Here is a 24704-nt window from a genome sequence, read left to right as displayed (position 1 = left end):
TTGTCATCGCCAGAGGATTGCTGCTGAGGCATAATATGTTCCTCTGTATTTCTTGGGACCTTAGCTAAGTATCAGAAATACTGCAGTGGGTGCAGATTCCTGATCTGATCCTTAAACCAGTCTGTAATGCTTCATGCCTACGATACAAAATAAATGCCTAATTATATATACAGTGTAAGGAAAAGCCTCTTTTGCACGATCAACCACAAGGGTCTGGGCTGATGCTGATGGTTTTTCGACTTCAAGAGTGCACTAATTCCTGATAAACAGGCCTCAGTGCCAGTGCTTTTACTCTTAAAATGTGTATGTCTGACTGGCACACCCACAACTGGTATCAGTTTAGCTACTTATAAATCCCTAGTATATGCTACCGGGGGACCCAGAGTCTGTAAAAGTATCCCTCGTGAGACGCAGCTCTAATTATGTCACTACAAGAGTGACAAAGCAAAGCAAGACTCCCAGCCTGCCACTGCTGGTTGGCAGGGCAGTTTTCAAACTGCGAACTCAACTTTGCCATTTTTAACTAATGAAAAAGTCCAGACCTTCTTTTTTAATATATATGTCACCCTTAAGGTAGGCCTGTCAGGTGCTAAAGCAGAGTACTGTATACTAAAAAGTATGATATGTATTTTTATATGTCCTAACAGTAGAAACCCCAAATTGTTGTTTTTGCTGGAGAAAGGATAATAACTCTACTGGGGAGTACAGGGTTACATACGGACAACTTAGCTGGCCTAACTTCTGAATGGGACTACTAAAGTTGGTACTTCGAGATATCAAAACAATTGTAACATAAAACCTGACTTGATGCCCAAGTTGAATTTAATGTAACTTTTAAGTAAATGGCAACTTTAGAAAGTTGCCACTCTGGTGCCCACGTTTTCCAGGGACTGTTTATGGTTTCTGGCCACAAGAGGGGCTGCTCTTTTATTCTGACAGACAGGATGGTGTCAGGGACAGAGAGGGGTAACAGTTGCCAAACCAGTTTCCCCATGGGTGGGTGGCCCTTGGGTAGCCATTCTTCTAGAGTGGGCTACGAAGCTCCTCACACCAAGAGAAAGGTTTTGCCATCTTGGGAGTAAGCGAAATATTGTATTTTGGGATAGCTGGATGGCACACTATGCAGGAAATTGTCATCAGGTGGGGGAGAGCTGTTAGCCTATTGGCTAGTAGTCACCACATTCCCAAAGAACAAGTCCTGGGCATAACAGTGACACCCAGACCTTGGAGTACATATGCACTGGAGAGAGAACTGAAGAAAGAGTGCCATTCTGTTCCCTAGGCCCAGCAAAGAGAGGCTGCACCAATGAATGGACTACACCTGCAGATCCTTGGGAGAGTAAAGAGGACTGTGCCTGTGGTGCACTAATCGAGGAAAAGTCATCCCCAAAACCCAGACAAAAGAAGTGACTACAACAGTCAGTTAGCTGACCTCCTTTTACAACTACAGGCCCACAAACGCTGAAGAAGTCTGCCTTGACAAGTTGGTGGTCACAATTGCTTGACTGCCACTGACTGCTGTAGCACAGAATGGGAGATCAAGTCTTGACACTCAAATGTTCCACCTGAGTATGCCTGACCCGGGAAAAGTGTTAGAGTGCAGTTTGGTTGCCCATGACTTACACACGCCTCAGTCAAAGGGAACAATGGTTTCGCTGTAACCAGAGACTACTAGACTACTGGGAACTGCTTTTTGGGTGGACTTCGAGGGACATCCACCCCTGTGGCCAAAGTCATCCCACCATGTTCACGGACGAAGGGTGGCCCCAGAAAGACCTCAGTCACCGGATCAGCATCATCAGCATTCTTTATCATCTTCAGCATCCCATATTCTTACACCAGAACTACTCCATTGATCTCTATGGCAATTCGTTCACAGAGCCAGGAACTGGACTGGAGACGGCTTTGACTGCAAGGTAATTGTCCTGCGAAGCCTCATTGGTCCCTGTGACTGACTCCCTGCTGGAGTTCATTGCTCAATGTGACCTATAAAAAAAGTAACTGATAACTGTGGTAGTTGCCAATGTTTTTTTGTGAATTGAATGAAAAGCAGTGAATTATTATTTGCCTAATAATGTATATCTCTGGAGCCCCCACTGGATTTTGTTTTAGTAAATATATATATTCCTACAAATATAAGCTATATTTATGAGTTTGTGTTGGATTTTCTTTGTGTAGGTTTTCTTTTTTACTTTGATGCTTCTAAAATCTTTGAACTTGCTCCTTTCACAAAGCCCGACTGTTGAAGCCACAGTTACTCAGGATTGGACTAAGGTTCTGCAGATGAGTCTGGCTGGTCACAAGAAGGGGTTGTGAGTTTAATACATGGTGAGATCGCACAACCACACCGTATAATAAAGTGCCTTTCTTACATATGGATTCTCCCTGTTTTCACTAGCCAAATGCCTACAATTATCATTTTAAAAATCAAGACAATGCCTCAGGGTGTTATGACAATTAAGGATTAATGCTTTAGGAGCAGCTTACGAACCATAATATGTGGATAAAGTTACTGTTTATATTACAACTGTAGGTTGGGTGGTTAAACCAGTGCTCCTTAACTTGTGATTCGAAGACCCCTGGGTGCCCGCAAGGCCTACAAGGAAGTCCGTGGCTGTTTTACAAAATTAAATAACATTAAAATTAATGAATTAAAATTAATAAAGCATATACACATAAGAAGCTAAATTGAAAATGTGAACACTTTTTCTGTATTTGATAGTGAATTAAACACAATATTTAAATATTTGAGCATTTCTATTGCGTATACTTGTTTTTGTAGTTTTGCTCATTGTTTTGTGGTTCAATTATAAAAATTGCTTAGGCCCTCAGTCCCTGGTTTGCAATAATAAATCTGTGGGGGGCCCCGGATTCCAGTAATTATTCAGTGGGGGCCCACAGATGTTAAAAGGTTAAGACCGCTGGATACACCGTTTGGCCATGTTTGGAGAAATTTTAACTTGCCTTGGATGAGATTTCGGACCAGCCTGTCCCAGGGAGTGGCCATTTAACCTGCCAGTTTTCAAATTAGTTCAATTCGAACAAAACCTCTGTATTCAGAAACACACTGGGGGAAAGATCACTAAAGCCTTAAGAGAAAAAGACGACCCTAAAGTCGTTAGATGATCAGATGAATTATAGTGTTTTCTCATCTGGAATTCCAAGCCCATACAGCTCTTTCCTTTTGCCCTTTATACTGTACTCGTGAAATTAGGAATTTTAGTTGGAGAAGTATGGTTTGGGGAGAACGTGGAGTAGGAGATCTGCTGTTTCAATATTGTTCCCTTATGGTTCATAAACGTCAACTTGATACTCTGCTCAAGTGGATCAGGCTTAATTTCTTATATGCCACTGTTTCACACATTCTGGCTTTATCCCGTCCATTTGCTTATATCTGACAGCTCTGACAACTGGTGTCTGATGAAGACAGACTTTCCACAATGAAAGGAGGACAGGGGCTGGGAAGAGAGAAAGTTGCACCACTACTGCAAGGACCTGGGCCACTTGATAGTAAAAGAGCCAGAGGTCTATCTCAGAGGAAGATTTACTGGATAGAGCGCTTAGATACTGTGCAGCCTAGAGTGCGGTAAATTGGAACTTAACTGTTGCCTTTAAACTTTGCAGAGAGAGAAAGAGCATACCGCAGTGCATCTTTTTATGACTGGTAGCTTTCTAAGTAAATTTCCAGAGACATTCTGCTGTTTTGAAATCTATTACTACTCAGATTATTTCCCTCACATATGATGTCAGAAGAGTTCCAACATGTAATGCCTAGAGCGATTCATCACAAAAAGGAGATAGCATTGACGAGGACATCCTCTCCTCTGGACATCTGACCCAAACAAAGGCAGGAACACTTCAACACTGTGCAGAGCAATTTATTAATGACAATTTAGTTGTGCTATGAACTAACAATTAAATTAAAACTAAGGGAGCCCATTACCCTTTTTTCACGCACGGGGGGTTGGGGGTTATTGTTAACGGGAGGGATAGTACACCGGGTACCTCAGGATTTGCTGGGACACCCTGCATAATTCAGGCCATTTTGAGTCTTATGAAATTAGTTGTTCAATAAATTACGCCTCGGCATTGTGCTGCAGAGCATCACGTTGTGGAACTAAGCCCAGATGAATCAGGGGGACTGCACCAAGGAGAATTAACCGAGTGAGGAACATGGTGGTTTCCTGGAATACTCGTGCCACATCACACTACACCACTGGCTAGTTTTTACAATGCCCTCTTCCGCAAAGTGATAAACCATGCACTGTACAATACTGCCGCTCCTCTGTTTTGAAACTATTATATGACACACAGAAGCTAATTGCAATTCGTTTGACCTATACATTAGATTAACATATTTGAGAATACATAACAGAGAGCTCTCGACCCTGAAACTATCACTAGATGCATGACTGTTACTTCCAACCGGTCAAACTTACATTTCAAAAGGACACATTTTAGCGCCATTGTTTTAATTGACGTTTCTCGTTTGGCACTTTCTGCAGATAAATAGAAGGGTAAAGACGGATTAAAATCTATGCTCTTCCACAATAAGCCCTGGAATGGGATACTATCCTTAAGCATAACACAATAAAATAATGTGCTAATTATTTGTTATAATTATTGCACCGAATACGTCTACAAAAGTACTGCATATAAATAATCATGTTCTGTATGTAGCTAATACAATTTAATTTGTCAAATTCAGTACAGTTCCAATGAATGTGAAAAACTGAAGAATACCTAATCACAAATTCTGTTTAATGCGGAATGTTTTTTTAAACCGGTATAACAGTAAATTGTAATGGTGGGTATTGTTGTGTAGCCATTTTAGCCATAGCTCCATGCGCGTTATTTTAGCACACTAGGACAAGCCGCTGTGCACCTTAACCTAGATATATTTTATTCGGCTTCATTTTATTATTGTTACAGTAGCCACTTTTACGGTCTTGTTTTATTTTCTGTTTATCGAACTGTTTTCGCCTAGGCCAGCACTCTGTTCTCAAACAAGACATTCTTGATCACTCTGTGCTTTTTCCAAGGCTACAGCACAGTACATTGCCGGTGAACGTGGTAGAAGTTTAGTCTCCAGCATTCGCAGAAAACACATCTTACGTAGGGACATTTTCCTAGAACATCAGTTGGATTGTTATAAAAACACTTCCTTGTCCCTTACACGTTAGAGGAAGATTCCAGCCAGTGAACCACAACTATATGCTGATTGCCGAATGCTTCGCTAAAGATGATAACGCAGACCCCACGCCTTTGCTCAGGTATGGGGGATGAGGTCTTCCCAGGGGAACCTGAAGGGCAGAATTAGAGCTTAACATGCTGTGCTCTATCATAGCCTAAGTAGGAGTTAGTCTATCGACCATAGTAACAACATGATAGCATTATTTCTATGCTTCACTCTCCTAGTCACAATTTTAATATTGTTATGCTATGTTGTTCTGGTTATTGCAGCTCACACTTTGCTATCTACTATGCAGTCGTTTTATTAAACTTGTTATTGAAACATATACTGCCTCCGTTTGTCATTTAGAGATGAGACTAAATGTAACTAAGAGAAACGGATGAGACCTGAGTGACCACGACTTCCCTGAGAAGCCAAGTATGTCATGCGCTCGGCTGCCCAGTCATCCCTATCCTTGGGTAGAGATGAGGCACTGCTAGTTAGCCAGAGCAAAACCCGGTTTGGAGCGACAGGTGTCCCCTGCAGTGAGTTAGACTTAGTCTCCCACACCGCGGGCGATTCTGCCGCTCAAAATCCAGTAGTCTCATTAGAATAATGAGAGCCTACGTGACAGTATTAAAAGGCCAATGAGGCACTGAAAAAGTGATCTGGTGCTAAATTGTATACGGTGTAACAATGTGCACAGAAGAGTTCTCATGTATGTAAATGTTGACCTGGCACTTTTAGCAGAGTCATTCCCAAACTTTTTGCCTTCCTCCTATTTTTCTGACCTTTTTTGTTGGTTTTATAACTCTGAGCACTTTATCACTGCTGATCAGTGCTAAAGTGCATGTGCTCTCCCTACAACTTAGCATAATTGGTTTGCACCTGTTTGGCTTATATAATTTACCTGCAAGTCCCTTGTAAAGTGACACACAATATACCTAGGACCTGTAAATTAAATGCTACTGGTGGGCCTGCAGCACAGATTGTGCTGCCCACAGAAGTAGCCTTTTAAACATGTCTCAGGCCTCCCACTCCAGAGCCTGCGTGCACAGTTTACTGCCACCCTGACTTGGCACGTCAAATTACTTGCCAAGGCCTAAACCCCCTTTTTGCTACATCTAAGTTGCCCCTAAGGTAGGCCCTAGATAGCCCTATGGGCAGGGTGCTGTGCATGTAAAAGGTAGGACATGTCTTTATGTACTACATGTTCTAGTAGTGACAGACTATTTAGTTTCTCACTACTGCAAGTGCTGCTGCTCTCATAGGATTGCATTGGAAATGCCCTAAAATATGACTAAGCTGTATCTTCTGATCCATGAGGAATAACGTGGGCAAGTTTAGTGTGTTTGGAATGATAGTGAGACATCCTGTATACTGGTGTAGGTGGATTTTTTTATTACAATGGTAGACATGCCACTTCTAGAAAGAGGGCATTTCTCTGTGCTCATAACTCTAATGCTTCTGCAGCCTGACTTCAATTCACATCTGGGGTAGAGTGCCATCTGGGCTTTGTGCATACTTTTCAGCCTGCGAGTACCCAGGGAGGGTGGAGGTGTGACAGGATTGCATCTGCATAGTGAATGGTTTCGCTGGGAGAGGTAGAGGTGGGGCACAAGTGCATCTGTAAAGGCTGTGCCCTGGCCTCACACAATGGGCTTGTTTCCCTGTTACTGAAGTCTGTAGCCAGTGTTGGAGGAGAAGGGGACATTCCTGGAACTGGTTAGTGCTGGTTGAAACCCCCTCCCCACCTTTGGGGAAGCTGAGCAAAATGAAAAATAGGGGCTGTCCCCATATTGGGAGAAGAGAAACACTTAATGGACTTTGATGGACAGGGCACTAGAAGCAGGAAGGACTCGCCAGGAACCACCTTGGGACTGTTCTGTTGTTGTGCTGACCTGTGACCTGCTAGGTTACTAGAAGGGACTGCCACTGCTTCTGACCCCTTGTGCTGGCCTGCTTGCTCGGGCCCTTCAGCCATTGGTCCCCATAGCTGTATGCACTGCATTTGTCTGCAGGTGGGCGCGAGTGTAGTGTCCTCTGCCCTTGGTGAGCCCTTCTTCCTTTCATCAAAGTGCCTGACAAGTGCTGTGTGGTACCACTAATGCTCCATTCATTTACCGTGGCACAGGAAGAGGGCCTCTACTTGAACCTTTGCTTTGTCAGACACAAGGAAGCGCCCCATGCCCTCTGTGTGAGTCTTCCCCCTCCCCCACCGCAGAAGGAGTTGGGAGGAGCCCCTTGTGATATTCCAGACGAGTGCTTCAGAATGTGCCTCCCTGGTACAGGCAGGCACTGACATCTGGGGATCCTCGCCGCCATCATCCGGGCCGGACCTACGGAGCTGCAGGCTCATGGACACATTGCCACCGGCTGTCTCACGGCGTTGCACTCGGAGGAGGAAGGAGGAGGAGGCCCTGGAGGGCTCCCATCGTGTTGCCTCACGGACGCCGCCCCCAGTGATAAGTAACAGTCGTGCCACGCACATGCAGACTGCTGCTGTGCAATCTTTTACCCTCATAGGTGTGGGGAAGTGGGAGAGGTGGAGGGGGACTGGAGCTGGCCCGAGTCATTCCGCCCCAAAGGAATGGCGTCACATTCCCCTGGGCCACTGCGATGCATTGCTGAGCGTGGGGACCGATTCAGGTCTCCAGCAAGAGCAGTGAGTCCTCCCAAGGCGGGACTGCAGAATGAGACTATGATATTTGCCATATGGAAATGTTCTACTAATGTGCTCATTTATCTGTGTGATACCAATGACCTGCAGTTTGGGGATGTTTCATTCTATGTGCATGTATGTTTGGTGATGATGATGATATGACAACTGCTTATTTTTGCAGAATGCTAGTAACTATGTACTGATCTGACTACTGCTGGTTTGCAGAGTATTCGTAACCGATGTGATAATCTGACAACTGCTTCAGTAGCAGGTATTACGGGCTTATGTCTTATTTGGTCTAATAACATTTTATGCAATACAGTTTATTTTGATATAACTTGTTGTGGAGTTTTCTTTGTGATATATATACTGTGTCACTAATGTTGTGCAAATGCTTTACACATTGTCTCTGGGATAAGCCTGACTGCTCGTGCCAAGCTACTAAAAGGGTGAGCAGGGGTTATCTTGAGAGTTTAGCTCCCTTGCCCTGACTTGAGTGGTGGTCCCTGCCTGGCATAAGTACCTACCCAAGCCAGGAACTCCATTTCTAACAGCAAAGAAAAGCAAACCACCCCGTTTAAGTAAATTAAACAATTCCAAATTAGATTATAAACGGAAAAAAGATAAATCCCTGCATTATTTTGAAGTTTCGACCTCAGTAGTCTAATATTAGACAGGTTCTTCATCAGGACTAGATAATCAGTTACAGTTGCCACCACTGATAGGGCCTCAATGTAGATCAATGTTAGAGATTAAGTATAACAACACATAAAAAAAGACCTTACATTTTCACTTGCATTGTGGTACGCAGCCAACAAATTTGAAGAGAAACAGATTCCACCTGGAAAAGTACAGAGTCTGGCAACCTTAAAGACTGCAGCACTAATGATGAAGTTGTTCATGGCGGCTCGAGCGGGAGACGCCAGGATCGTCCAAATGTAAATTTTTCTAGATGTGTTGGTCATAACGTTTACATTTTAAGTTGTCTATCTATATATAAGCATATAGAAATTAAATGTTAAATGTATTTTTGACTTTACAGACTTAGAAGAGCCAATTTCACGTACTAAGACAGTACTGAGAATCACCACCAAATCAGTTATGGCTTCAGCTTATTACGGCTTCTCTGAAATGTTCTGAAATCTGCCGAAGCCCACCTCTTATGGAAGCAAGGGTGAATAGACAATGAAAGAGGCATTATTGACCAGGACATCTGCCCTGAACCTTTAGATTATACAATGCCATGGGTCGAGGGTAAGGCAAAGCTGAAGATGAAAGCAATAGAATGAGGCATAATCTCAACTACACTCAAGTGGCTGGGTGCCCATTTGTGACTCCGACCAAAACCACAGGATCTACGGATATGTCCTTCCCAGCCACCTTTGACATGACTGCTTCAAAGATGAAGGAAAAAATCTGCAGCTTACACATTTGAATACAGGGGGTCAAGTGAACCAACAAAAAGGAATACAAACAGAATAATGATGTATGATGTGAGCAGCTGGGTCCGCAAAAGACGGACTTCTCCCTTTACCTCTTCATTGCCTACTAATACGGTGACAATCATGCATAAGGCTGTTTTTTCAAATTGGAAAAACATTGCTGTTAGGCTAATAATTCATTTCCAACCATTCATGTGCAGGTCTAAAACCCAGCCGTAGATGGGTTGCATCAATTCTTGGTTAATCAGTGGGTGTGGTATATTACACATCTAATATGAAGCTAACAATTACAGATGAAGAGCCACGTTTCTCCTTGCTGATATCGACATTAAGCAAATATAGTGCAATTTTAAATCATCTGCCTAGGAAACACTTCTCTCTGATAGCCAGCAGATAAAAGATGGGCTGCAGAATTAATACATTCATTCACTTCTTTTCAAGACACCAGAATGAGGTGAATAAGCAGGAGGTAAAACATACATCGGGCAATGAATGGAGATAATCCATTTTTAATGATTTGGCATCTATTCCGTTGAAGTGTATTTTGTGTCCCACAACTTGCACGAAATATATCAAGGAAGGAGTCCGAGATCGGTACAAATCCACCTCTTCAAGCAGACAGATCATTAGCACACCCCTTTGTGCTTCTCTTCTCTACTGCTTTGACACTGGGCTACCTGCTTATATGCTTGAAACCGATCACTTCATGCACTCCTGAATAATTTCTGACTAACTCTGTTTAGGATGGTTTCACTATCTGCATGTGTGGCTATGGTATCTTTTTAACGGGCTATTTAACACTACTGGCCATCGATCCATACTTAAGAAATATTTACATTACTTTCCTTTGAAAAGCCAGATCTCAGTTAAAGCTTTGCATCTCAGGAGGGAGACACATCCTACTGGTCTGCCCCTTACTTCCAGATTAAATGCTTTCCAGTGTTGCTGGGGATTCAATATAACTGGTTTACAGTTAAGATATTGTGTTCTCTTCTTTCAAGGTTTTCATAGCCTCTTTGGTCCGTGACCAGGCATTGATCTACCACTAACCCTGCTGCCTTGATGGAGACAATTTGATTGCAACTGGGGCATGACTGGACAAGCAGCACGCATGCAAGTATAAGGGGTCTTGCCTGTATCAGTTTTCAGGACTGAAAATAGTCAAGACAAGTGTGGAATGGTGATACTGCCATGTATCGAAGAGACCACAGGATACTGCAAGAGGCAATGGGGCCTCTGTGGTAGCTATTTGGGGGGCTCAGCCTGTCTGCAAAAATATTAATGCACCCATTGATTCAAACCCCCCCAATCTTCCATCCTCCATTATCATTAGGCCTGGGGAGCTCTCCAGAAGGATAGACTTGATTAACTGTAGAAAGGCTTATAGGTGGGGCATATACATTCAGAACCAATGTAATATCTCCATGCAACATACCATATAGCATCACATATTTACTAAGTTTGACTAACCCGGAGTGGAAATTGGAGTTTGAAAAGGACTGTTACACACACAGTGTCTCACTTGAAGCATGTGTGGTAAATCGAGATGTCAACATTGACACTGGCACTTGGAATTATTTTCTGGCCTGTACCTCCCCTGAAGCAGCAGGACTCTGATCTCTAATTAGATGCTTCCATTACTGTCTGGTAGGACACTGACATTCTAGGAGATGCAATGGTAATCGATTGGGTTAAGCTCTGATACACTACCTGCTTTACATCCAGGAATAGTGAAATTGGACAGTACTGTGAACGTGCTGCCGCATAGCGCATGTAAAGCTAAACATCCAGAAATACAAATTGACATCCCAGCATATGCTTCTCTGAGTGATGGATCTGTTGGACAACTGTAGATGGTGTAGGCATCCGCCGGTGAGAACAACTGACTCAATTTTCTTTACTAGGCCGACCTTAACTCCTTCGAACAATTTGACAAGAAAACACAATACTAGAATATGGAGTATAGTTATGTCCCTTACCCCTGTTTAGCCCTCAAAAGTATATTTTGTTCATGTTGCATTTCCTCTTCGTAATAATGACAAGACTAGGTCACCTTCGATGATCTTCGCTTCTAGTGCAGATTTTGATAATTCAATTGTTTGAAAGATGGTTACTTTTGAGATTGTTGTTTCCCTTAGTAGGGGTGATGAGTAGTCAATATGGATGGCGATCCGTTGGGCGCAGATGACGAAGTCGAACTTTATGTGCACTTGTCCAATTTTCCATGAAAGGGAATGTGCCCCATTTTTTTTTCCGCTTCCATCGTAGGCTACAAGCATCCACAAGCCCACTAGGAATCCAGGGGCGTGGGGGTTTACAAGGTGATAGGGTGACCGTCTTTCCTAGAGTGGAGCCAGTTCAAGATCTGGATGGGCACAATCGGTGCCGAAAGTAGTTGCTGGATCTCGGAGTCAATGATATCTAGTGGGACAGCACTGTCACCTTTAGGTAGCACTTTTAATTGCCACTCATTGGTCATTACCCATTTACCAACATCTGGGACATCATGAGATCAATTTATTAGCTTTACTGAGTGTGTGGTGACATCAGGACACAGAGCTGAGGCTACAGGGGACAGGGTCACACCCAAAGGTTTCCTGGGCCAATGTCTGTTTATTATAATGTGACCACCTGCGAGGATGTAAATACTTGGACTCTCAATTATGCCTAGTTAGGGCATTACGGAGGAGGAGGAGCCCGATGGATGATGTCGCCTCTGAGTTGCCATCAGGTACAACATGTATATGGCTTTAGTGGCTTGTTAACGCAATGTAACACTCAGTCCAGGTTGGTAAAAGGATCCCACCCGCTCCCCATGCTTAGTGGTGTTGCTGTCATGCCCTAAACCTTGACACTTGCCCTGCTGATAATGCATTGACCTCCCGCACCCACAGCCCATGGTGCAGCCCTGTCTCACAGTCGCTGGATGTTTGGGAGAGAAGGGGTAACTGGGCATCTGCAAAGTTGTTGTTCTAGACCACTTCCCCTCTTGCCTCTTACTGGCCAGGAGAGCGTTACCCAAGCACTTAGACAGCACTCACTCCTGTCTCCCATCCCGGTCTTTGCAGCCTCACTTTCAAATTTGGGAGCAGTGATTGAATTGTTCTCCCTCAAAGGAGTGGTCCGCCTGACCCTCTGCAACTGCAATCTGCTCATTTGCTCCCAGGAAGAGGGGGCACATCGCCATCATGTTCTCTGTTACCACATCTCTCAGAGGACTGAGTCCACCTCAGCTCCATGCGACTTGGCACATCTCCAGTCAGGTTTCTTGGTGCCTCCCACTTCATCACTCAGGTGTGGTGTCTCTCGCTGACATCTTGGGCCTGGTCTCATATTGTGGTTCTCAAATGTTAGGGTCCCAGGGATGTTCCCCAGCTGAATCAGGGGAATGAAATGTGTTCCCCCCCCAATCCAGCAGGAACCACAACACCACAATGGGCTGAGGGTCAGCATCCCTCACAGGCCGTCTCAGTTGCTTGCTCTCCCTCCACATGGCCCATTTGCACTAAGCTACTTCTGTAGCTGGGAACAAGCTGCAACCCATTAAAAATACACTTGAACTCTGCACTATTATTCAGGAATTGAAAATATGATGGTGTTGTACATTCCAATAGTGAATATCATTAAGCAGGATGTCTAGGTGCAGGGCAGGAGCTCCATTATGGTGTGTCCAGCAACTCGGTTGCTTCCACCATATGCCTCACTAAATAGCATTATTGATTAGTTCCACCGTAAATCATAATATATTATATGAATTAAATTGAGACACCTGCAACAAACATATTTTTGTAGCGATTTTTCATAGGATAAATCTCAAGCAACCTTTCTTAATTTTGTGGTCTAAAATGAAAACATATATGCTCGTGAAAAGCCGCAGCACACTTGTTGACTAAAAGGGAAGTAGCCTCTGAATTTGCCCTCAAGTTGCAAAAGTCAAATTGGGTTAGAATTTTATGCTGTACTAATGACTTATCTTACATGCAATGGCACAGGATAACCAATGCACAGATGATATATGTGTTGGCGTGCAATGTAATAATGAAAAATGATCTAAAAAACATACAGTATTTAGGCAATATTATCCAAGGGGAGGGCAAAGCCAGGTAAGTACTGACCGTGTTAGAGTCAGAGGGTCTGAGGCGAAGCCGAGGGTCCTGTTCCACCCTGGTCAATACCTCAGTGTAGTGCTTTACTGCATTTCGCCATAAAGTTAAAAAGTTAAAAAACTATAGTGCTAACATTCTATATTCTATATTCATGAGAAAAGTGTGGCACATTTGATTCCATGTTACTTGAATAGGAGCAACAGAACTGAGATATTTTAAAATCAAGGAGACCTCTGTAAATTAACAAAATGATGTGGCCCATTCTGCACTTTAAATTATGGTTAGCACTCTGGAAAGATAAAAAGATGACACATTTACTGTAAATTCGCGAATATCTTCCTCATCCATGTCAGAAATACGTTTATCAGGCTGAGTGATGTATACTTTCAAGACCAGCAGCAGCCTGTAAGTTGTTCGCCCAGTGGCCTACTGTCACTATTGAACAACAAAAGCGGTAACGTTCAATATTAATGATAACATGGATTCCATGTTGCTTATAAAGAGATGTGTAAAGCCTCTCCCAGGAAACAGGCTCAAGTAAAGCAAGGTTTGATGTGTTAATGCAGATGCTAAATCAGCCATTTAAAAATATGTGAGGACATGTATGGACTTTCTAAATGCATGACATCATGTGTTTTAAAGGGCGAAAACAGTTAATGGGAGCGATCCCTACCGAAGGCCAGTATCACCTTTCAACAACTCTTTCCTTAAATTATCCATCCTCTCTCTCACACTGAATACCACTTTAATTTTACAACAGTAACACTGTAGTAGATAAGGGACATTTTAGTCTTCCAACTTAAAGTGGAACTGTAGATTTTCATAGGCATGCACTGCACTTTCTAAATCATACGCACTGTGAGGTAGCTATAAACAAATGATAAACCACATTTGAAAACATATATATGGCCCATAAAACCAATGCACTTCATATCTTATAAATGACACACGCAACAGTATTTAGCATTTACCTACACTATAAATCAGGCAGAAAAACAAGGTTACGTTATTTTTTTTTTTTTTTACGAAACAGTCAACAATGTCATGAACTACACAAGACTTGGAACACTTAAAAAATATAATACAAAGTGAAAAAAGTTTCCAGGAACGCATTTGTTTTAATAAATCTTTGAAGCCAAGACAAGACCTATTTTCAAATACATATTTAGCCTTCTCCACAAGTCAGAGAATGATTCCAAAGCTGCCTTCTGTAGTAGCATGCCGCCCAGCGCATGTACATTCTGTGTGATAGGTAAACATTCTACTTCTTTATTCGAACTTTGTGATTTTCACAGGCAGTAGCTCATGTGAGACGATGTAGTGATATTAATACACTCGCTCTTCCACCTCTCAGAGGGGACCGGTGTCATGGCATGCCAGGTGTCATGCTAGCAGGGAATCTCAGACAGCTTCTCTCAGCACAGAGTTGCACTAGAAGAGCTACTGCCAGGAATAATTAAAATCTCATGTCAGAAGAGGGCCAACTAGACACACGACAGGCAGAGTAGCAGTGGTTGGTGAGGGCACGGCAGCATGTCTTTCTCACAACTATCTAGGAGTTGCAGAGTGCTGAGGTAGCTACAGACAGGGGGAGAGGCAGAAGGCCATACACTGCTCTCCTTTTAGCCATCAAATCCAGCGTTATCACTGCTCTACCTTTATCACCTCTCTTAGGACCCAGCAATTAAAAAAAACATAATCCAAACCTGGTGTTCTGGATCTCCATGGAAACATTGAAGAACAGATTAATTACTGATTATTGAAAATATAACAGTATTTTAAAGTTACAGAGAACGTCTTACCTGTGTTTGAATATCATCACCAGTCACAATATTGCCCACAGCTCTCAGTGCTGGAGACACCACTTTATAGTCAGTATGCCTAAACAAATAGCATCAAAAAAAGGCTTACATTTTAATTGGCAATGATCTCAAGAAGCATTTCTCACACTATTTCTAAATCGTCAATAAGAATTATAACATTATAAATGGTGGCGTACTCAGATTAAAACATATCAAATAAACTCCACTTGAGACAACTGAAGAATGTACAGTTAATAGCAATCTGTCATGTAAAACCTCTCAGATATCTGGGTGACAGAAGTAAAAATCAGTAGAGAAGGAAACAACGAGGATGGAAAAACTGCAGGCAGTAGGAAGCAGCTCTAGCATTGCATCATGATACACTAATGTTAATTATCTTTCCATCTCAATCCGGTAGTTCAATGACAGAAGGAAAAACACAAGTAAAGAACAGCAAATGTTAAGTTTAGTAAAGACCTTGTGAATTACATTCATTAAACCGATTCATTCAAAAAAGATACCTAAAGATCTATTATTTAATGCTTAAGTGACAGATTTAAAAAGGTTTCATATGTATGTTTTAAAAGCACAAATAACTTGCATAGTGTAGGAAATTAGGATTTTGATTGAGGGGAGTGAAGACCCTTCTCAAGCAAAAATCACAATCCCTGACAGGGTGATCCCCGAAAGTCATTAAATTAGCCTGTGCTTAACCATCTGGTAGTTTGGCACAAAAGCAGTCAGGTTTAACTTAAAGGCAATGAGTAAAGTATTAATGTAGCACACAAACAGTAATAAAGGAAAGGCACCACACAAGAAAAATCCCACACCAATTTATAAAAATAGATTACATTGTAATAAATTAAATGAGACCAAAACAATAAAAATCCAATCAGTAGAACTGGAAATATGCCATATAAAAGATTTTGGTAAGTATAGCGTCCAAAAGCAAAAAGCATCACCTGCGGGTATCTGGTTCTGCTAGAGCTGAGGAAAGTTCAGTTCACTGTGGAGTAAGCCATGAGTAGCAGCGAGAGCATAGCCGATGGTTGTCACTGTAGCAGCAGGTTGGGAGTCGTGGACCATCATCACTTTTAGCACGAAGATCCTGCTAGGCATTGCAGATGGTCAATGCTGGAGCTTTGCATTTGGAGTCACCAAGGGCCATCGAAGCTGTAGTGCAAAGTGCAGATTTCGTGTTGCAGGACACTGCAGCATCAAGAGTAAGGTCCCCCAGAGCTTTGTGTTGGTGGCTGTCACAGGTGGTGACATCTCAGCATCAATGGGCTTGTTCACGATCGCAGAGAGTCAAAGATTTGAAGGCTTCTCCTTTTCTTCACAGGTGGAGCTAAAGTAATGCAAGGCAAGGGCCCTGTTTCAGGAAAACTATTGCCAGCATTGTTAAGTTCTTCCCTCAGCAAAAACGATTCCCCTTCTCCATGTACCCACGTTGGTTGCAGCGGCGTCCTCACTACCGGTGGCTCTTGCAGAGGCTGTTCTTAGAACTAGCTTCTTCAGGTTTAACTGCCACTCAAGATAGTGGCCGCAAATCTTTGTGAGGTGAGCGCTCTAGTGTTTCTACCGTAGTCTTGTGCTGAAGCTTCCCTTCAGCTGTTCCTCTTAAGAGGTATTTCTGGTGGTCTACCATGAGCCCTCAAATAAGACAACATGTTCAAATCTACGTATTGAAGGAAAGATAACATGACTAGCTCCTGAAACTGAGCTTCAGCCTTTTCCCATTGCACCATATCCCTGGCACACCATTACTATGGATTTGATTGTAGATTTACCTTCAAGTCAAGGTTTTGACACAATCCTAGTTTTTGTGGACACCTTTTCTAAAATTAGTAATTTCATCTCTGAAGAAGGTTCCTAGAGCCGCTCAGTTAGCACAGTTATTTTCATGGCATACAGTGAGAGCTCATGGCATTACGGTGGTTGTAATCTCAGATCGAGGTCCCCAATTTGTTTCCTAATTCTGGAGGGCCTTTATGGTACAACTTGGAATAGACTCACGTTATTCTACTAGTTCTCATCCAGAAACGGATGGACAGACAGAAAGAGTTAACCAGGAGATAGAGCAGTACCTAGGCTTATATTTTCTGGCCCACAATAATGACTGGCCAGATTTCATTTGGACAGAAGAATTGGCGTACAACAATGCTATTTGTGCCTCTACAGGCTAATCTCCTTTCTATTTGAATTCCGGTAGGCATCCAAAACATTATCTTAGGAAGTTTGGGAGGATCGGTCCCAGTTGCGAATGAGTTCAGTAAGAAAATTCAGAAGATCTTCCAATCCACTATAAAACATTTGATCAAGGCAAAGGTCTCTTACAAGAAGCATGCTGACAAAAAGAGTAGAGGCAATTCTGGGTATTGCGAGGGTGAGAAGGTATGGCTAACATTTAAGAGGGAACAAAAAAAATTCAGCCTAGATATGCAGGACCCTTTAAAATAAAGAAAATTGTAAATCCAGTAACAGTCAAACTCGCCTTGCTTCCTCAGATTAAGGTTCATCCAGTATTCCATGTCTCGCTACTTAAAAGAATCCCTCACAATGTTAGGACAACCACCCCTCCAAATCCTATCCAAGAATATTCACATATAGAATATGAAGTGAATAGAATTTTAGACTCAAAGTTTAAAAAAGGAACATTACATTACCTCATTGATTGGAAAGGTTTGGGCCCAGAAGAAAGATCCTGAGAAGCCTTTCAAAATGTGTATGTTTCAAGGTTGATAAAGCAATTTCACAACACTTTCCCCAACAAATCTTCTGTGGGAGGGAGTTCTTTGGAGGGGGGTACGGTCAGGAAAACTATTGCCAGTATTGTTAAGTTCTTTCCTCAGCAAAAACGATTCCCCTTTTCCTCGTATCCACGTTGGTTGCAGCAGCGTCCTCACTCCCAGTGGCTCTTGCAGAGGCTGTTCTTAGAACTAGCTTCTTCCGGCTTAACTGCCACTCAAGATGGTGGTCTCAAATCTTTGTGAGGTCAGCGCTCTAGTGTTTCTACCTTAGTCTCGTGCTGAAGCTTCCCTCCAGCTGTTTCTCTCTGGGAGCTGTGCACTTCAACTGTTATCCTGAGGAGAATGAGCAGCGTTCCTGGGGTGCTTCGTTTCATAGAGAATTCTTCCAGTTTGGAGTAATTAATTATTTTTCTTGTTACAGTGTGCACACTAGCTACTTTTTCCCTTCTGGAGAAGCCGAATTTCTTCCTTCTTCCAACAACTGGCTATTGGCTTTCTGAGGAGAATTCCTTTTGGCTTAACAGAACTTCAAGCAATTGCAGTAAGGAATCCTTTTGTATGATTTCTAGACTTGCCAATATATATTCAAAAACTCTTCGCCTTGCAGACTTGCCAGTCTTAGAGACAAACCTCAGTGCTCAGATTAATTCCTAGAGACTGATTGAGAAAACTGAACCTTTCTATAAAAGACATTAGTAGATTGTATATTTGTGAACCTTTGAACTGTTCTCCAGAGAACATTGGATACCTCTGACTCCTGGCGAAAATAGGATATTAAGTTAACATTGTTCTCTTAGAGAGAGGCTTGTCTCTCAAAAGATCCAGGTCCTTCCTTTAAAGAAAGTGGGAAACACAGGGTGAAACTGGATCTGGAGGAGGTCTCTCTTTTCCGATTCACATTCCCCTTAGCGGATGCAGGGTTCAGATAATCAGAAAAGTCGGAGCACGCATCTGTTGGAAGGAGTTGGGTAAAAGGCATCTGCTCCTGTGGAAGTTTGATTTAATGGGTAATCTCCTGACAGACTGAAGTGCCTAAAAAATACCTATTTGCACCTGAGCAGAATGGCTTAAGGTTTAGATTTTAATGCCTTGGTGGCACTTATGGACAAAATACAAAAAAAGTTAACCCTTGCCCTAGATGAAAATAAAAACTTGAGTGAGGGAAAAAAAAGATCCCACGTTGAGACCCAATAGCTCATGGACAAATTAAATAACTTCTCTGTTGGAGGGAGTTGGGTGAAAGGCATCTGCTCCTGTGGAAGTTTGATTTAACTGGTAATCTCCTGACACCCTGGACCTGGAGAGGCACGTCTTGGGGATCAGAAACCCGCACTAACAGAAGCAGGCAAGGCTCAGTCAGGTCCATTTGCATGTCCAGTACAGCAGAACAGTTCGGCCGGTGCAGGGAGGCCTACAAGTCCAGTATTCCTTCTAAGAGAGCAGGGCAGGCCTCAAGCAGCAGGGCAGTCCTCTGGCAGCAGGCGCTTCCTCCTTCTGTACTATCTAGAGGTCCAGGACTGTACTCAAGAGTGGGTATGGAGGTCCTATTTTTCTAACTGGTGCCAACTTTGAAGTGGAAGAAACGTCTGCAGTCGTCGTAAGTGGGGCTGTGCACAGCTCCGCCCCCCTCCCATCCTGTCAAAAGGCCCATTCTGCAAACAACTAGTCACTGTATGGAAGAAATACACAAATGCCAACTACGCCTTGTCATATGACCTGGATATAGGCACCAAATGGATGGGGAAAGAAAAATACTAACTTTCTAAAGGTGGCATTTTCAGAATTGTGACTTAACTCCAACTTCTCAAAAAAAAAGTTTTAAATTATAATTATTTTTTGTGTAAGCATGACATTTCTACCTTATCCCAAATGAAAGTCATCACTTATTGAATAAGATAAGGTAACCCAAAGTTATCCTATGGGATAGGTAGGCTTTGTAGTAGTGAAAAACAAATTAGAGTTTTCCACTATCTTGATATGTAAAACTTAAACCCACATGTCCATATTTTTTTAAATAAATCACAGCCTTTCCTTTGTTATCTTTAGGGCCTACCCACAAGGTATTAAAAAGGATGCGTTGGCCTGGCAAAAGGTTGATTCTGCCAGTTCAAAATGGTAGTTTAAAACTGCAAGCATACTGCAACGGCAGGCCTGAGACATATTTTAAAAGGGTTACTTAAATAGGTATAAGTAAATTAAATGTGCCAATTGTGTGTAAGCCAATTCACCCATGTTTAAACGAGTGAGCTCAAGCACTTTAGCACAAGTTAGCTATGGTAAAGTGCACAGAGTCCTAAAGCAAACAAAAACAAATTTCAGTAACAGGTCTTGCATGTAGATATATACATTTCCTCACATGAATACTGGGTCAGTACTTCTTCATCCGATTTCTGTATTTGATGCAGCATCAGGGTCAATGCAGTTAGTTTGTTTTCACTATCAAACTCCTTCTATTAATGGGAAGAAACTCTTTGCTCAGTTCTTGACTGATATGATCTTATGTTACAACTTCAGGTAGAAGCTGTTATGTATGACTGATATGCCCCTTACGTTTATAATGCATATCACTTTAATAGCAGAGAATATAAATTAATTTTCAAATTGGCCACATTAACCACACACCATCCTATTATTGTGAACTTGTATCATTAACATGCTAGCTGGTAAACTTAGAAGCAAATATTTTTGAGTTAAAATGGGCTTTAGGCATACACACTTAGCTCCGATTTTCTTTTTCCCTCTTCTTAAATGATGCAAACTTTTGAAGTACAACAGCTTAAATAGATATCTGAATACTGGAGTACAAATGTTTTGTTAAGATGCTACAAACAACTATTCGCACTCTCAAAGAAACTGCTTTTAAACTTTCTGTAAAGGATAGTGGTGCTTACTAATTCAGAGCAAATCAACATTGCACCTGTTGTCCTTAAGAAAGTAATTCCATGGATAATTTTAGATGCATGTATAGAATAAATTACAATTAAATTTTCACACGATTGACTGAAAATTTTCTTTCACCCAAGAGAGGTACTGAAAATATTTCTCATTTGAAAAATGAATGATAATATTGAACTGCTATTGTTTCTGGTAACGTAACACAGTTTAATCAACGGAAATGCATATAAAATATGTTATGCAGTTTATTAATCTTGTGCATTTAAAAACTAACTAGTCACCTTTAAAATTCATAACAAACAACTTATCAAGAAAACAATTTGAGATATAATCATAAGCTATCATTTTGAGTTTTTTATGCTCTACAATACGAATATAATTTAATGAACTGCCCAAGCTAACATTTTATAATCCATTACATTTTCTATTAAAGATATGATTGTTTCAGTGACATATGCTGTTATAGCAGTTTTCAACTGTTAGATACTGTTATTTATCAATTAATTTTTAAAGGATTTCCTCATGCAAATGTATGTTTTGTTCATTTCTGGAGTTCTTCTCTTTTTTCTATATACCTGATTTATTTAAATATGCTTGCCTAGGCAGCTATGAAGAAGTGAAAAACAGACTATGATATTGTTTTATTGGCTCATATAGCAACTGTCTACCTTCATTTTGAAAATGCACAACAAGCTACCCAATGTAGTATATAAGGTCCAACTGTTTTAATATACAATTTGTAAACAAAATAAAATGTATTGATTTTAATGTTATACAGTGACAACAATTACCGTATTTATCGGCGTATAACACGCACCGGCGTATAACACGCACCTCATTTTCAGAAGGAAATTTCTGGAAAAAAAACGTAACATTATATCAGCGTATAACACGCACACATCATTTGCCCCCTATTTTCTGGGAGAAAAAGTGCGTGTTATACGCCGATAAATACGGTAATCATATTATAATATGATTCTGGCTTATAACCACAGTTTTTATTTTTATACCTTCCCTGTCAGATCAGGTCACTGACTTGATAGATAATAGCAGTGCAGGGCCATTGGGCTCACATTCTAAACACCCTAAGAATGCTGGGGTGCAATGTGTAGGTAATGTAATGTAATATACAGCATTGCAGAGGCTCAGTCACTAAGAATGTTTAACAGTATAGTTCAGCTTCTTAACTTCATACTGTATCTATGTGATGCACTCTAGAAATATGGTGAGCTAAATATCACAGATTCCAGAGAGTAGAAACGTAATGCAGGAGTGGCCAATGTTCTAATTGTGACCCAATCTTTGATATTGCTCTGTGTTTTAATACAAATGCTACTTACAATTAATTTCACTTTTAAAAAGAAGACATGCAGAGGAGAATGTTTACATTTCCATATGGGGGCTGTACGTAGATAATTCAAAACAGTGAGTCCTTAATGGCATATGTTTTCAACATAGATGCAGAGCAAGGTGAGATCATTCAGAATAAACTGAGAATTCAGAAAGAGGCATAAATATTCATCAGTACAAAGTGGAAACAGAGATTTAACCAGGAACTCTGTTGTGGTTTATGATACCATTCGATCTTAGCACTTTGGGTGCCGTGGACGAGCTGGTCTCGTCCTCAGCTACAGTGCTCATGTGTCGAGGATGAGACCAGCTCGTCCTGCACCCGGCCCACTGGGGCTCCCCCCGTGGTTCACCCACCCACACCCCTGGTCATGGCTCGCAGGGGAAGCGCTTCCCCTGCACACCCAGATCCCCCTCCGTCAGCAATCTGATGGCGTTGGCACGCTCAGAGCACCGACGTCATCAGATTCTGCCCGGGACGAGCTAGAAGCATTTGCTTCCAGCGCGTCCAAGAAGAGGGATGTCCTTTTGGTGAGTCCTTCTCCTGGGGGGTGGAGGAACAGACACAGGGGGAAAAGAAAGTTTCTCCTTTCCCCCTGTGCCGGTTTTGAATGGATTCCTGCTCCACGATGGTGAGCGAGGCCCGCCACAGTGGAGCAGGAATACACCCACTAGACACCAGGGATTTATTTTTGGGTGATTTAGGGGAGCGACCACTTAGGCAGGTGCCGCTCCCTGGGGGGCAATATTTGATCCATGTTTCGACTCGTCTTGGATCTATATAGGCCATTTTTTTGGCTGATCTGCTCCCTGGAGGGGGGTCAAAACCCACTAGACACCAGGCATTTATGCAATTTTAATATTAGGGCAGCGACCCCTTGGGCAAGGGTTGCTGCCCTGGTGGCAGTATTTTTTTTTCTATGTTTTGGCCCCCTCCTGGGGCTAGATCGGCCATTTTTTTGGGCGATCCGGCCCCCAGGAGGAGGTCAAAACCCACTAGGCACCAGGGATCTGTGTGTGTGTCTTTTGTTTGTTGGGGACGGTCCCTTGGGCAAGGTTAGCTCCCCAAAGGGGGTACAGAATTGTTGGCCCTATCAGCCTATTATTTTTAAGCCCATCAGCCCCCAAGAGGGGCAGAATCCACCAAGGCGCCAGGGATTGTGTTTTTTTTTTTTTTGTGGGGTGGTGGCCCCTTGGGCAAGAGTCATCCCCAAAGGTGGCACATTAATGTTGCCCATTCCTGCCCCCACCCCCACCCTTGGGGTCAGATCAGACTAATTTCTTTAGGCTCATCTGCCCCCGGCGGGGCAGAAACCACTAGACACCAGGGAAAATCTCTAAATGTTTGGTGGCGGGGTGTTTGTCAACTGGCAAAGTATTCACATGTGTGATTATAACAGTTTATTTCTCCTTCTTGTTGTAGTTCAAAGCTTTTGCTTCCTTTGCTGCAACTCTTTGTAGTTTTGGCAATGGTTAACCTGCAGTTTGCATTGTTGAATGTTTTGGGTGAGAAAAAACTATTTATTCCAAATGATTATTGTTGCCATGCATGAATGACATTTTTGTAAATGGTGTACTAAATCCAGGATTGTGTGTGAAATTGTCCTTAGATTTGTGCACGCCATTATTTGTGTTGTCTTATGTGTAATTTTCTTTTCTTTCTTTTTCCTTTTTAGTAGGATACTGTGTCTGTGCAGAGTAGTTGCTGGTGAGTCTAGCTTTTTCAGGTAGTGGTATTGATTTTGAGTACATAACTCTTTGTGATAAAGCCACACTTTGTGTATTACCTATTTCACACAGTGCTGGTTGTTGTTGGTGCACTTGTCAAGTTACTTTTCTTAGAAAGGATCATGGCTACCCGCAGGGTGACCACTCATCAGGTTGTTGGTATGCTTTTTGAGTTATCTTTTGGCAGGGATTATAACACTGACACTGCATCTGAGGCAGAGGAAGAAATGCAAGAGTCTGGCAGTCAATTTTCTGTCTGAGAGGAATCATATGAAGAGAAAGCCACTCTCAGTGAGGATGAAGTGCCTGTTTTAAAGAAGGACACTGATGTGCCAATAGTGCCGCATCCTGGGGCTGAAAGGCTTCCCATTGGACGACCTGAACTCTGGGTTGCCCCAAACATGGAGCAGCCAGAGTTGCCTGCCCTTACTGGTGAATACGGAAAACTTTTTGCCTATCAATTTCTTTCAGTTGTTTATGGACGATGCATTTTTTGGAAGAGATTGTTGAGCAGACTAATTTGTATGCTGAGCAGTATTTGAGGGACAACAGTGTCACACTTCGGCAACACAATAGAGCTACCCAGTGGATTCCCACAAATCTGGAAGAGTTAAAAAAGTTCTTGGGTTTAACTTTTTTGATGGGGTTGATAAGGAAGTCATCACTTTCTTCATATTGGTCTACTAGTCCCTTGATGGCAACGGCTACATTTTCTGCAAAAATGAGTCGTAATCGGTATTTGCTTCTTCTTCGGATGCTGCATTTTGTTGATAATGCTTTAGCCTTGCCAGGAGAT

The 24704-nt window shown here is 42.2% G+C and overlaps 1 protein-coding gene across 2 annotated transcripts in view; it reads right to left on the bottom strand.

Annotated features, from left to right (window-relative positions):
• KPNA5 (karyopherin subunit alpha 5) overlaps positions 1–24704 on the bottom strand; it is a 248537-nt gene that overhangs the window by 59418 nt on the left and 164415 nt on the right. For both annotated transcript variants that reach the window (XM_069235362.1, XM_069235361.1), the window contains exon 10: positions 15186–15264. In XM_069235362.1, the coding sequence (XP_069091463.1) occupies positions 15186–15264 (79 nt within the window). The remainder of the gene's footprint in view (positions 1–15185; positions 15265–24704) is intronic.

Source organism: Pleurodeles waltl, chromosome 5 (genome assembly GCF_031143425.1).
Source record: "Pleurodeles waltl isolate 20211129_DDA chromosome 5, aPleWal1.hap1.20221129, whole genome shotgun sequence".
NCBI lineage: Eukaryota > Metazoa > Chordata > Amphibia > Caudata > Salamandridae > Pleurodeles > Pleurodeles waltl.
The sequence above is the reverse complement of the archived record's forward strand: the minus strand, read 5'-3'. Positions and strand labels throughout refer to the sequence as shown.